The sequence below is a fragment of the Amblyraja radiata genome, chromosome 31 (assembly GCF_010909765.2).
Source record: "Amblyraja radiata isolate CabotCenter1 chromosome 31, sAmbRad1.1.pri, whole genome shotgun sequence".
Taxonomy (NCBI): Eukaryota; Metazoa; Chordata; class Chondrichthyes; order Rajiformes; family Rajidae; genus Amblyraja; species Amblyraja radiata.
In genome coordinates, this window is record NC_045986.1 from 8,250,665 (window position 1) to 8,265,457 (window position 14,793).

Sequence of the window (14,793 nt, forward strand, 5' to 3'; positions counted from 1 at the left end):
GAGGCAAGTGCAGAAAGTGAAAACAGGCCGTCTTCATAGTGGTGTGAATGTATGCAGAAAATCCCAGTTCTAGGTCAAAGACAACATCGAGGTGGAGAATGACTCCTCTCAGCTTCAAATGATTTCCTCAAGTGGAAATAATGACAATTAACAAAACTGGCAATTTTAGGTCTTTTTGCAGAGAGAGCAAAAAGATTGGTTAAATTCGGTCGCACAATAGTTTGGCGATTGTAAATACCAATATTAAAACAAATTATGATCATTTCCAAACTAGCTAAAAAAACATTGGATTCAGAAAATGATAACAGAAAGATGTAAACAATAAATTAATAACATACGTGGTCTGAGTTCAGGATACCTCCAGAAAACAACTGCCACAGTTAAAATCAAAACGATAACCACAATTGCGACAACTGAAATGATAAGTCTTGAATTGTAATTTTCTGCACACTTTACATCAGCTTCACTGCTCCCATGTTTATCCAGTTGTAAATTGAGCTTTTCACATCTGGAGAATTTACAGAAAAAAAAATGAATACAAGCATTCCCAAAGGTTGCTTTGTTCAAGTAAAATGAATCAGTTACAATTAATCTATTATTGAAATGTCATTGCAACGTTGGCATTCTGAGGTTTACCACTTTTGACATGATAAGGACATCAGGAATAGGTCAACAATTCATATTCAAAACAGTTCCACAGAATATTTCCGTAGACAAGACCTTGGTTTAACACCTGTCCCTGGGCAATGCACTGGGATGTCAGCCCTGATTCTCACGAATCACATCTTTCCAACTCAGGTGAAATGCTTTGTGCCACACCCAGCCCCTGCTCGTGTTAAGCACTGGTTTTATAAATTCCCTTTAACGAGGGTGGGGAGCTCAAGCTGTTGTTGTGAGAGGTTGAAGATTTCCATGAAACCTCTAGCCAGTTGCTTTGCACAGGTTTTGAGAATATAGGTACACCAACAGGGTCGTTTGCTTTCAGAGGTTCTCTGACCTTCCTTCCATCGAGGGGATTTATCACAGTCGCTGCCTCAAAAAGGCTGGCAGTATCATCAAAGACCCACACCACCCTGGCCACACACTCATCTCCCTGCTACCTTCAGGTAGAAGGTACAGGAGCCTGAAGACTGCAACAACCAGGTTCAGGAATAGCTACTTCCCCTCAGCCATCAAGCTATTAAACCTGGCTCGGACAAAACTCTGATTATTAACAACCACTTTCTGTTATTTGCACTTTATTTGCAGCTTATTTATTCATGTGTGTATATATTTATATCATGGTATATGGACACATTTATCTGTACTGTAGTAAATGCCTTACTATTTTTCTGTGTGCTTAAGCAAAGCAAGAATTTCATTGTCCTATATAGGGACACATGACAATAAACTCACTTGAACTTGAACTTGAGGTTCACAATTGTAAAGTATTTTTTGAAGTTTGCCTTGGAGACTGAGTTCACCGGGTCATGTGGGACTGCACGGGCTCATGATGGCACATCATTGTTCTCCCTTTCAAAGTGAGCAGAGAAAACATTGAGCTCGCCTTGGAGTGACACGTTATTGTAACTTGCGCTACTCCATGTCACACTGATTGAAACGATGGAGTGAAAAAGCCATGCCATATTTGTTGAGTGTCCATCGGAGCCACCAGTTTAGCTCAGAAGAGTCACATCACATTCCCAGTGGTCTTCTGGAGGAAGTACTTGGACTTTGTGTATGAGCTTGATCGCCTGCCTTGAACACCCAGATCTTGTCTGGTCCTCAGTCGATTGCTGATCTATTGGTGCATCCAAGCCTTCTGGTTGGGGAACATTCGGACTGTCTTGGCAGGAACACATTCTTCCTCATGAATGTCAACTTCCGTGCTGATTTCATCACACCATTCTCCTCTACATTTTCACACACCTATATCAGAGCTCTCAGTTGCTTCCATTCTTAAGTTTCCAATGACAACAAGAGAATCAAATCTCATTACCCGTCAGAGGAACGGGGAAAATAAATTTGCTTATTTTCGGAGTTTCGATCTTGAATGTAATATCTTTAATTGTCTTATATATTATTTATTATTATTTATCTCGAGAAGTGGCGGCGCGACTCACCTGTTGCAGCCCCTACTTTTGTCTTTTTTTTTATTTTTATTTTTTGTCTAGTTAAATGTGGTTGTTTGTGGGTTTTTTTTAAAAATAGTGTTTTTAAATGTGTATATGTGGGGGGCGGGGGGGAAGGGGGAAACTTTTTAAAAATCTCTTCCCTGTACGGGAGACCCGACCATTTCCCTGTCGGGTCTCCGTTGTCGTTGGGGCCTAGCACCGTGGAGCGGCCTCCAGCCTGAACGACCTGGGGGCAGACCACGGAGCCTGCGGAGTTACCATCATGGGGCTGGCCGGCATCGGAGCGTGGGGAGCGGTGGTGACTCGCTGCTGCGGCCCGACCACGTAGCTCGGAGGTTTCAGCTGCAGCCGTAGGTCGGGTGGACTGGGACATCGGGAGCTTGCGGGTCCGGGTGGAGACCGCTTTCCGGAGCTCCCGCAACGCGACTTCTCCAGCCCGTGTCGCGGGGTTGGAACGACCCGGAGCGGGGCCGTACATCGCCCGGCGCGGCTTAATGGCCATGGGACAGTCCAGCGCCTGCCGGGGGCTCCAACTTCGTGACTTTTAGACCGCGAGCGGGGCCGTACATCGTCCGGCGCGGCCTAAAATGGCCGTGGGACTTATCATCGCCCGCCTGGGGCTTCAACATCGGGAGAGAAATGGAGAACAGGGGAGAGAAAAGACTTTGCCTTCCATCACAGTGGGTTCACTGTGATGGATATTTCTGTAAATTGAATTGTGTGTATGTCTGTAGGAAATTGTCTTTGTTTGTATGGCTGTGGAAACGGAATTTCGTTTGAGCCTCACTGAGGTTCAAATGACATGTAATAAATATTGTATTGTATTGTATTGTATTAGGCCGGTGAAATGATGAAAAACAATTCACAATTATTATTCAAGATTGAATTGCAGTTTGAATGGCACTACAGAACAAAAAATGATAAATATTTTTGAATAGGTCAAGGAAAATGTTTTATCTTAATAACTTTCCATGATATAATTTTAAAGTCTGATTGTGTTCAAATGCTCATGGGTTTGCCTTTATTTTACCATGTTAAACCTCGCCTTGCTGTTTTCATATATTTTTGCTTGCTTGTTTGTGGAAATATATTTGTTTATTGCTTAGGGACAGCAGGCTGGTTGGATGGCAGAAGGCAAAGTGGCAATAAAGGGACCTTTTTCTGGTAGGCTACCAGTGACTAGCGGAGTTCCGCAGGGTATGGTGCTGTGGCCGCTGCTCTTCACGTTGTATATTAATGATTTGGATGAGGGGATTGAAGGTTTTATGGTCAAATTGGCAGATGATATGAAATTAGGTGGAAGGGCAGGTAGTGTAGAGAAAGCAGGAACCTTGGACAGGTTGGGAGAGTGGGCAGAGAAGTAGCAGATGGAAAATAGTGCAGCAAAGTGGGGAGTCATGCATTTTGCTAGTAGGAATAAAGGCGTATACCATTCTCTAAATAAGGAGAGAATCTAGAAATCGGAGGTGCAATGGGATTTGGGAATGCTGGTGCAGGATTTCCAAAAAGTTACTTTACCAGTTGAATCGGTAGCGAGGAAGGCAAACGCAATGCTAGCATTTATTTATAAGAGGGCTAGAATATAAAAACAGGGAAGTAATATTGAAGCTCTAAAAGGTGCTGGTCAGGCTGCATTTACAGTAGTGTGAGCAATGTTGGGTACCATACCCGAGGAAGGATAGGAAGCAGAGAGTGGGGATAAATGGTTCATACTCGGGATGGCAACCGGTAACTAGCGGGGTTCCGCAAGGGTCGGTGCTGGGACCCCAGTTGTTCACAATTTATATAAATGATTTGGAGGAGGGAACCAAGTGTAATATATCAAAATTTGCGGACGATACAAAAATGGGAGGAAAAGTAGGGGATGAGGAGGATAGGAAGAGTCTGCAAAAGGATATAGATAAGCTAGGTGAGTGGGCAACAACTTGGCAGATGAAATTTAATACTAATAAATGTGAAGTCATTCACTTTGGGAAAAAAAATGATAGGGCAAGTTATTTTCTAAATGAGGAGGAGCTGCGTTGTAATGCAACGCAAAGGGATCTAGGGGTATTAGTACATGAATCACTAAAAGTTAGTATGCAGGTGCAGCAAGCAATCAGGAAGGCCAATGGAGTTTTGGCCTTTATTGCTAGGGGGATTGAGTATAAAAACACGGAGGTCTTGCTGCAGCTGTACACAGTATTAGTGAGACCACATTTGGAATACTGTGTACAGTTCTGGGGTCCATACTTAAGAAAGGATGTACTAGCCCTGGAGGCAGTGCAGCGAAGGTTTACAAGATTAATTCCTGCAATGAGGGGATTGACATATGAGGAAAGGTTAAGTAGGCTGGAACTCTACTCTTTGGAGTTTAGAAGAATGAGAGGCGATCTCATTGAAACATATAAGATCGTGAGGGGCCTTGATCGGGTGGATGCACCGAGGATGTTCCCAATGATCGGGGAAACTAGAACTAGGGGACATAGTTGCAGAATAAGGGGGGGCTCTTTTAAAACTGAGATGAGGAAGAACTTCTTCACCCAGAGGGTGGTTAATTTATGGAATTCACTGCCCCAGGGAGCAGTGGAAGCAGAAACGTTAAATATATTTAAGTCTAAAATAGATGGTTTTTTAGCTGCCAAGGGGATAAGGGGCTACGGGGAGAGGGCAGGGATATGGACCTAGGTATGGTTAGTATAGTAAGACCTGAGTGATCTCCTGGACAAGTGTCGATCGCCTGGATTGGGGTCGGAGAGGAATTTCCCGGATTTTTTCCCCGAATTGGACCTGGGTTTTTATCCGTTTTTTTGCCTCCCCCAGGAGATCACGCGGTTCTTGGGGTGGAGAGGGGTGATAGCGGTATAAAGGGGAGGGTAGTGTCTGGTGTTCTGTGTCTTGTGTCTACTGTTTGTGGGTAAGTGTGTCTGTTTAGTGTTCAGCCATGAGCGAATGGCGGTGCGGGCTCGACGGACCTGGTGGTCTACTCTCGCACCTACTTTCTATGTTTCTATGTTTCTATGTGCTGGCTCTGGAGAGGGTCCAGAGGAGGTTTACAAAATGATCCCAGGAAAGAGTGGGCTAAAATATAATGAGTGTTGACAGCACTGGACCTGTACTCACTGGAATTTAAAATAATGAGGGGGGACCTCATTGAAACATACAGAATAGTGAAAAGCTTGGAGAGAGTGGATGTGGAGAGAATGTTCCTACTAGTTGGAGACTCTAGGACCAGAGGTCATAGCCTCAGAATTAAAGGACGTTCTTTTTGGAAGGAGATGAAGAAATTTCTTTAGTCAGAGGGTGGTGAATCTGTGGAATTCTTTGCCAGAAGGCTGTGTAGGCCAAGTCAATCGATATTTTTAATGCAGAAATAGATTCTTGATTAGTAAGAGTGCCAGGGGTTATGGGCAGAAGAATCGGGTTGGGAGAGATAGATCAGCCACGATTGAATGGTGCAGTAGACTTGATGGGCCGAATGGCTTAATTTTGATCCGATCACTTATGACCTTTGTTAGACTTGGTTTTAATTCAAGTTAAAGGTATACGTAAACTATTACAACAGTTAAATTAAATTATGAAGTAGAGATAGGAATTTTAATTTTATTTTCAAGCTTACACAACAGAAAATGCATCACCTTAATTGAAAGTAAATGTGCAGGACTGCTGATATTTTTTACCAGTGTTAAGTGTGATTGACCATGTCAGAATTATCCAGCATTATCTAATAGTTGTAAACTTTCTACTGTTTAGCTGAATTAATTATCAGTGTATTACAAGAATCTGAAACTTCTCTGTGGTGTGGTGGTTATTTTGAGTATGGAGAAAAGTACTTCTGGTCTTTCTGAGCTCGGAGGACCCAGTAATCTCTGAATTAAATGTGACAATCATTATAATTGTTCTAACTGGGATTTGCTGACCAAATGCTAAAGGTTCCCAGGTGTGCCTGAAGGGAAGATCCCGACAATGCAACAATTCACTGTCACCAAGGGCAAGATAAGAGGAGGGAGATACTTTGCAGATGTACTACGTAACATGGGTCAGGAGGATTGTTTCTTTTATTACAAAGAAAGAAGCACAGATCACGGAGATCAGAGAAAGCACAAAACAACATTTTCAACAATGTTCCAACTTGTTAACATTACATTGGAGTAAATGATTAATTGTTTCTGAAAGGCCCATTGTGAATGACAAGAAGATGGGAACAGGACTTTGTGACGTGAGAAAAATCAACAAGAAGTTGAGTTTCCTGAACATGGATCACCATGGATGTTAAAAGTACTCACAGTGTCCAGTTCTTGCACGCTTCAATTGATGAATCACTGCCTGAAAATGTTCCTACAGGACACTTCTCACACACGGTATCATTTAATGGTGTTCCTGAAAAATAAAATAATAAACATCAGGTAACTGGTGTGGAGCCTGTTGGAACTAGTGTTGGAAAGCTCTTCTCACTTTTTCACGAGCTCCAGTTAAAAATAATTACTTTTCATTGCACCAAAACTAGTTAACATTGAACAAAATAAACTTGCAGTTTTGTACCATAATTTAATCAATTATGAAGTTGTCGGCATTCTGAAAACTTTGGAAAGAATTCATTTCACTGGATAGTTCCAGTGTTGCTTAGGTGCAAATTACTTCAACCGGTTTTATTTTACTTTTAGCTTCCACATAGCAACATCTACAAATATCTTCAGTCAGCTACTAGGGCCAAGAAATTCACCCATGCTCGCAGGTAACACTACTGTTTAAGGTAGTGATTGTGGGAGATTTCAATTTTCCACACATAGACTGGGAAACACATTCTGTAAATGGGCTGGATGGGTTGGAGTTTGTAAAATGTGTGCAGGATAGTTTTTTGCAACAATACATAGAAGTACCTACTAGAGAAGGGGCGGTACTGGACCTCCGGTTAGGAAATGAGATGGGTCAGGTGGCAGAGGTATGCGTTGGGGAACAGTTCGGGTCCAGTGATCACAATACCATTAGTTTCAATATAATTATGGAGAGGGACAAAACTGGACCTAGGGTTGAGATTTTTGATTGGAGAAAGGCTAACTTTGAGGAGATGCGAAAGGATTTAAAAGGAGTAAATTGGGACAGTTTGTTTTATGGGAAAGATGTGGAAGAGAAATGGAGTACATTTAAAGGTGAAATTTTAAGAGTACAGAATCTTTATGTCCCTGTTCGGTTGAAAGGAAATCGTAAAAATTGTAAAGAGCCATGGTTTTCAAGGGAAATTGGACACTTGGTTCGGAAAAAGAGGGAGATCTACAATAGTTATAGGCAGCATGGAGTAAATGAGGTGCTTGAGGAGTATAAAGAATGTAAAAAGAATCTTAAGAAAGAAATTAGAAAAGCTAAAAGAAGATATGAGGTTGCTTTGGCAAGTAAGGTAAAAGTAAATCCGAAGGGTTTCTACCGCTATATTAATAGCAAAAGGATAACGAGGGATAAAATTGGTCCATTAGAGTCAGAGTGGCCAACTATCTGCAGAGCCAAAAGAGATGGGAGATATTGAACAGTTTCTTTTCTTCGGTATTCACCAAGGAGAAGGATATTGAATTATGTGAGGTAAGGGAAACAAGTAGAGTAGCTATGGAAACTATGAGGATCAAAGAAGAGGAAGTACTGACACTTTTGAGAAATATAAAAGTGGATAATTCTCCAGGTCCGGACAGGATATTCCCTAGGACATTGAGGGAAGTTAGTGTAGAAATAGCAGGGGCTATGGCAGAAATATTTCAAATGTCATTAGAAACGGGAATAGTGCCGGAGGATTGGCGTACTGCGCATGTTGTTCCATTGTTTAAAAAGGGGTCTAAGAGTAAACCTAGCAATAATAGACCGGTTAGTTTGACGTCAGTGGTGGGCAAATTAATGGAAAGAATACTTAGAGATAATATATATAAGCATCTGGATAAACAGGGTCTGATTAGGAATAGTCAACATGGATTTGTGCCTGGAAGGTCATGTTTAACTAATCTTCTTGAATTTTTTGAAGATGTTACTCGGGAAATTGATGAGGGTAAAGCAGTGGATGTTGTGTATATGGACTTCAGTAAGGCCTTTGACAAGGTTCCTCATGGAAGGTTGGTTAAGAAGGTTCAATGGTTGGGTATTAATGGTGGAGTAGCAAGATGGATTCAACAGTGGCTGAATGGGAGATGCCAGAGAGTAATGGTGGATGGTTGTTTGTCAGGTTGGAGGCCAGTGACGAGTGGGGTGCCACAGGGATCTGTGTTGGGTCCACTGTTGTTTGTCATGTACATCAATGATCTGGACGATGGTGTGGTAAATTGGATTAGTAAGTATGCAGATGATACTAAGATAGGTGGGGTTGCGGGTAATGAAGTAGAGTTTCAAAGTCTAGAGAGATTTATGCCAGTTGGAAGAGTGGGCTGAAAGATGGCAGATGGAGTTTAATGCTGATAAGTGTGAGGTGCTACATCTTGGCAGGACAAATCAAAATAGGACGTACATGGTAAATGGTAGGGAATTGAAGAATGTAGGTGAACAGAGGGATCTGGGAATAACTGTGCACAGTTCCATGAAAGTGGAATCTCATGTAGATAGGGTGGTAAAGAAAGCTTTTGGTGTGCTGGCCTTTATAAATCAGAGCATTGAGTATAGAAGTTGGGATGTAATGTTAAAATTGTACAAGGCATTGGTGAGGCCAATTCTGGAGTATGGTGTACAATTTTGGTCGCCTAATTATAGGAAGGATGTCAACAAAATAGAGAGAGTACAGAGGAGATTTACTAGAATGTTGCCTGGGTTTCAGCAACTAAGTTACAGAGAAAGGTTGAACAAGTTAGGGCTTTATTCTTTGGAGCGCAGAAGGTTAAGGGGGGACTTGATAGAGGTTTTTAAAATGATGAGAGGGATAGACAGAGTTGACGTGGAAAAGCTTTTCCCACTGAGAGTAGGGAAGATTCAAACAAGGGGACATGACTTGAGAATTAAGGGACTGAAGTTTAGGGGTAACATGAGGGGGAACTTCTTTACTCAGAGAGTGGTAGCTGTGTGGAATGAGCTTCCAGTGAAGGTGGTGGAGGCAGGTTCGTTTTTATCATTTAAAAATAAATTGGATAGTTATATGGATGGGAAAGGAATGGAGGGTTATGGTCTGAGCGCAGGTATATGGGACTAGGGGAGATTATGTGTTCGGCACGGACTAGAGGGGTTGAGATGGCCTGTTTCCGTGCTGTAATTGTTATATGGTTATATATGGTTATACTGCACAAATAACACTTCCAGCTACTGTGTGTACAGGCAAGGATCAATGCATGTTGTGTAGGGGCCTCCCTGTCAGCAGAGAAACCAGCATAAGTTTTGCAATAACAGTGTGAGGAGGAGGTAGCCACAGGAATATCAAAATGGGAATAAAGATATTGATTTTTATTTAGATTTACTTTCATTTATTATTGTTATGTGCATCAAAGTACAGTGAAAGGCTGAACAAAGAACTAGAGCTGATCAAGAAGTAAGGGATTTTAAGACATTCTGTAATCAGGAGTGCAGAGAGGAAGCAATAAAATGGACAATGGTGACCGAAATAATGGATAAAAATGGTAAGCGGGACAAACAGCTTTTTTAGAACATAAATCTAAAGACTATTCTACATTTGTGCACTCATGGAAATAAACCCAACGAAGTGTAGATGCTACTTGGACTCCCCATGCAACGATCAGCTTGGAGCAAGCTCCATTTGGTGCCAGTAATTTCAATGTCTTTGTGCTGTCCAGAATTTAACACCATAGGCCAGTAAAGAATCGCAGGGTATTTCAGCGCAATTCCTTGGCAATATCCTCACTTGGTCAATTTTTCATTTACTGATTCTGTTATGCTGCTCGATTTTGTGGAGAGGATGGTCACGGCGATTACCACTCAACCCCAAGATAGCATTTAGCAATGGAACACATGGCACTCCAACAACCCACCTTTCTCTTTAACTCCTTGACCTGCTGGGCATGTTGTGTGTTTCTTAGCCATCTGACAGTTTTCAATGCAGTAATACCCTTTTCTGGGCTCACATGTTGTATTGCGTATTTTGGTACATTCTTCCTTAATTTGAAGTCCCAAATCTGTAAATTAAAAATATTTGAGGTCCAAGGTGAATTAATATGAAATACTTTCTATTAATCCACATAAAAGAAACAAGATTTAGTTGTTTAACATCTTGTTCCTGCTCTGCCCTTGGAAAGACCGTCTATCTCAGCATCTCCCTCAACACTAACCCCATATCCCACAATTCTCTCAAAACTATTATATAGTTCCAGACACCTCAGCACGGGGAAATGTCAGATTCAAACCTGATAAGGCATGTAAGAATTTTGTTGTTTCCACGAGATGATCTCACAGGCTTCTTCTAAACTCAGGAGAATAAAGTGGCGATTTACTTAATATTTCTCCTTAGAACAATCCAGGGCTCGAAATTAACGATTGCCTGGGTGCCAATGGCCACCTAAAGTCCCGCCGGGCAACCTAAAAGTCGTGTCATTTCGCCCGGCTTGGCAAGACCCCGGGACATCTGTCGTTCAACTCTGAGCGGGCCCCCCTCTATCGCTCTGTCACTCTCCGTCTCCGCCCGCCATCCATGTCCAGGTCTCTGCCGCTCCTCATCCGCCGGCATGGCCGGCCGCTTTGCACATGCGCACTGCCACAGCCAGCACATCCTCCCCCTGCACATGTGCACTCCCACGGCAACTGGTCGGCGCCGGGTACCTTCTCCCTCCCTTTGCATTGTGGGAAATCTGGCCGCCATTGCTGCCCGGTCACCGCGACCGCTGAAAACCAATGAAGAACCAACCCCTGGAGCGAGAGTAACTCCCTGGAGTAACTCTTGCTTCTTGGTTTCCTGGTCATCCAAAAATATTCTAAATGGAATTTAAACTGGAGGTAGTGGAGAGTCCACCATCAAACTCCAAACAATAACAGCGTATTGCACTTATCTGTTTATTTATTGTGTATATATATGGTCTATCATATATAAACACACTGTACTTTTATCTCCTGTTCTGTATTATGTTTACATATTCTGCTGTGCTGCAGCAAGCAAAAATCTCAATGTCCTATCTGGGACACATGACAATAAAACTCTTGACTTGGACTTAAGCAAAAAAGGGTTCTTGGGGAAAAAAGAGCTACCTTGAATTTATTGGCGTTTGGTTGGGCAACTATGGTAGGGTGAAGACTATTCCACGCTTTAATTGTGCAGGGGATCTCCATGGAGCAGCCAGCATCTCTGGATAGAAGAAATTGGGTGACGTTTTGGGTAGAGACCCTTCTTTGAGAGGGGAAAGAAGGAGAAAGCAAGGACTACCTGAAATTGGAGAAGCCAAAGTCCATACCGCTAGGGTGCAAACAACCCAAGCGAAATATGAGGTGCTGTACCTTGGTAATTTCCAATCTCCCTCCCCCCGAAAATTGCACTACTGTTACTGTATATAGATATATATTTTTTTTTTACTGTTCCATTATTCTGTGTTCGCACTTCTGGGTGAGATGCTAACTGCATTTCGTTGTCTCTGTACTTGTAAACTGCACAATGACAATAAAGTTTGAATCTGAAACAAATAAAAGCTGGAAATGTAAATATTCAGCATATCAGCAGCATCCATCCAAACTGACACTCCCACTTAATTTTCCTGCCAGTTGGACTTCTATCTCTCCTATCTTTGTTATCCTCTATTAAAACGAGAGAGAAATTTGAAGGGGATTTGAGGTACAATATTCACACAAAAAGTAGTTGGTATCTGAAATGAGGTCCCAGAGGAGGAGGTGGAGACAGGAACAGTTACAACATTTAAAAGGCATCTCGATAGGTACTTGAATGAACAAGTCAGAGGGATGTGGAACTAATTCATGCAAGATCCACGTGACCAAGGACCCACACCACTCTGACAACATTATCTCACTGCTGCTAATGGGAAGAAGGCATAGAAGCTCGAGAAATATTAGTAGTACAGGTGCACAACCTTTTATCCGAAAGCCTTGGGACCAGACACTTTTCGTAATTCAGAATTTGTCGGTCTTCGGAATGGAAATTTTTTAGCGTAGATTTTAATGGCTGGCTCAGTGGTAGAGTGCTCGGCTCATATCCGCAAGGTCGCGAGTTTGCGCCTTGATCCCGGCAGTTACTCGGTCGCGAGTTTGAGTCTTCAATGTCGTTTTTTCTTGCAGAATAAATGTTTGTATGAAATGCAGTGTAGGAGAGGTGTACTGACTGTGTGGGCAGAACTTTGGAAGTGATTGCCCACCAGTCTAAAAAGCCGCTGTGTCTCCCTGTCCCTGGGATAGCAGGGGGCGATCAAACAGCACAATACCCCCCTCCCCCTCCAACTCCAGAGGAATCCGCTCCCCGATGGGCCGCTACGGCGACAAGTGGCAGTTTGCCCACAGCCCGAGCTGCGCCCCCTCATCCGCCACCCCAAGAACAAGACGTACCTTGCACACCATCAGCTTCTGCCCCTACGTGTTCCTCTGGAGTTGGAGCGGGGCTGGGCTGGAGTTGCTGCTGGCTGTGGGTCTCTGGGATCTCCGTGCTTGCAGTGGGCCTGGGGGTCGGTGTCCCGTTGGTCCTGACGTCTCCGGCCACCCCCCTGGACTGGAGCTGAGACTGGGAACTGTACCGCCCTTGCCCCCTCCCTCTGCAACTGCAAACAACCCCACTCTCCTGCAAGGGCGGTACAGTTCCCGGAGGATGGCAGGTGGCCGGAGACGTCAGGACCAACAGGAACCCGCTCCCCGATGGGCCCCTACGACGCCCCGAGCTGCGCCCCGTCATCCGCAACCCAGGTTCCTCTGTAGTTGGAACCAAAGATCTTTGGTTGGAACGGGGCTGGGCTGCTGCTGGCTGTGGGTCTCTGGGATCTCCGTGCTTGCAGTGGGCCTGGGGGTCGGTGTCCCGATGAGGGGGCGCAGCTCGGGGAACGGCTTCTGGTGGTCCTGACGTCTCCGGCCAGTTTGCAGTTTTCCTCTGTAGTTGGAGCGGGGCTGGGCTGGGCTGCTGTTGGCTGTGGGTCTCTGAGATCTCCGTGCTTGCGCTTGAAAACGTTCACCGAGGGCGGCCCGCAGAGGTGACAGCGGAACCTCCGGTCGGTCCTCGAAGAAAGAGGAACTAAATCCCCATTCAAGAGAAGGTGAGGGTATATTGCGCGGGAAGGTTAATAATTGACAATATGCTGCTGCCTGCCCGCTGAGTTAAAAAGTTCCCACGCAAGACTCACGATACACTGTCACAGTGTATCGTGAGTCTTGCGTGGGAACTTTTTAACTCAGCGGGCAGGCAGCAGCATATTGTCAATTATTAACCTTCCCGTGCAATATACTCTCACCTTCTCTTTTATGAATGGGGATTTAGTTTCCCTTTCTTCGAGGACCGACCGGAGGTTCCGCTGTCACCTCTGCAGGCCGCCCTCGGTGAACGTTTTCAAGGACCTTTCTTCAAGGACCGAAAAAATGGCCGCTATTCGGAGGTTTTCGTTATTTGGATCTTCGGATAAAAGGTTGTGCACCTGTATAACTAGTAGTTAAAAAGTATCAAATTTTTCCATCCAGAGTATATTTTACTCGTGGACATTTTTCAACATGTTGAAAAATCTTCACGAGTTACCACGTTTCCCGAGTACCTACCGTTAGCGCTAAGAGACGTCCCGAGCTCCGACGTACCCGCTACGTTCATTCTGCGTGCTTACCACGAGTTTGATTTTTTTTAAACTCGGGAGAGCTCTTGGGTGAACTCGCACAGTAGGACAGGGCTTTAACGCTATCCTACACACACTCTGGACAATTTACAATTATATCCAGCCAATAAACCCACAAGCCTGTTCGCCTTGAGTGTGGGAGCAAAAACCGGAGATCTCGGAGAAAACCCTCGCAGGTCGCAAGGAGAATGTACAAATTCCGTACAGACAAGTAGCCGTAGACCTGGTAAAGAATGCTGATGTTAGATTGTTTATCCTACCAGTTGATTCAAAGGAACTTGCAGAGACAGATCCAAAGCTTTGAATGTGATGGCTGCAGTTAGTGTTTGCCACGGAAGAAGCAGCACTCACTGCTCCCTTGTTCACCATCAGCTTTGTGCCAGGTTTGTGGTGTTAATCTTCACACACTCTCTTCCATTGGCAAACGTTACCCTGTTGTGCTGAAGGTTATGGCCAACTCATCACTGATGTCTGTTTTCATGGAAAGCTGGCTCTATACTAAACAACACCGGAAGAGGTTTGAGTTGCTGTAATATGGAGGAAATAATAATTTCAAGCCACTTTTGACAAGTGAAACCCAGAAACCATGGAAGTTTAATTTTTGTTTTTTCATTCCACTGATGCTGCATACAGGATTTAAAAAGTTTTCTTACTCCCGCTGTATCTAACTTTCTCACTATGCCCTTGACTTTCCAATCTTTATTTTACTGCTGATGCCCGACGTTGTTTAATCTTATGATTGGAGAACACTGGTCTGATTCAGGAAACACAAAAAAATGCAAGCAAGTTGGTGCTTTATCTGCATTTTCAAGGCACGAGTTAATAGTGACGGCCATGCCTTTTTCAGGATTACCCAACTTAACCACCCAGGGGCCTCAGTGAGGATTCCACCCTGCTATGTTCCAGAGCATTGTTCATTCTGTCCTGCTCACAGCTTTGTAGAAGGTGCTTGAATGGATCAAATACCCGGCAGCAGCAATTTTCATTCAAAA

General features: G+C 43.8%; 1 protein-coding gene across 3 annotated transcripts in view; it reads right to left on the bottom strand.

Annotated features, from left to right (window-relative positions):
* The window catches only part of LOC116990375 (tumor necrosis factor receptor superfamily member 5-like), a 40,403-nt gene that overhangs the window by 16,641 nt on the left and 8,969 nt on the right, over positions 1-14,793 (bottom strand). Inside the window, exons 4-6 of one of the 3 annotated variants that reach the window (XM_033047992.1) lie at positions 10,037-10,180; positions 6,380-6,473; positions 457-508 (exon numbers count right to left, since the gene is read on the bottom strand). In XM_033047992.1, the coding sequence (XP_032903883.1) occupies positions 457-508; positions 6,380-6,473; positions 10,037-10,180 (290 nt within the window). Of the gene's footprint in view, positions 1-334; positions 509-6,379; positions 6,474-10,036; positions 10,181-14,793 lie in introns of all 3 variants that reach the window. The other 2 variants (XM_033047990.1, XM_033047991.1) reach the window with 2 other exon arrangements.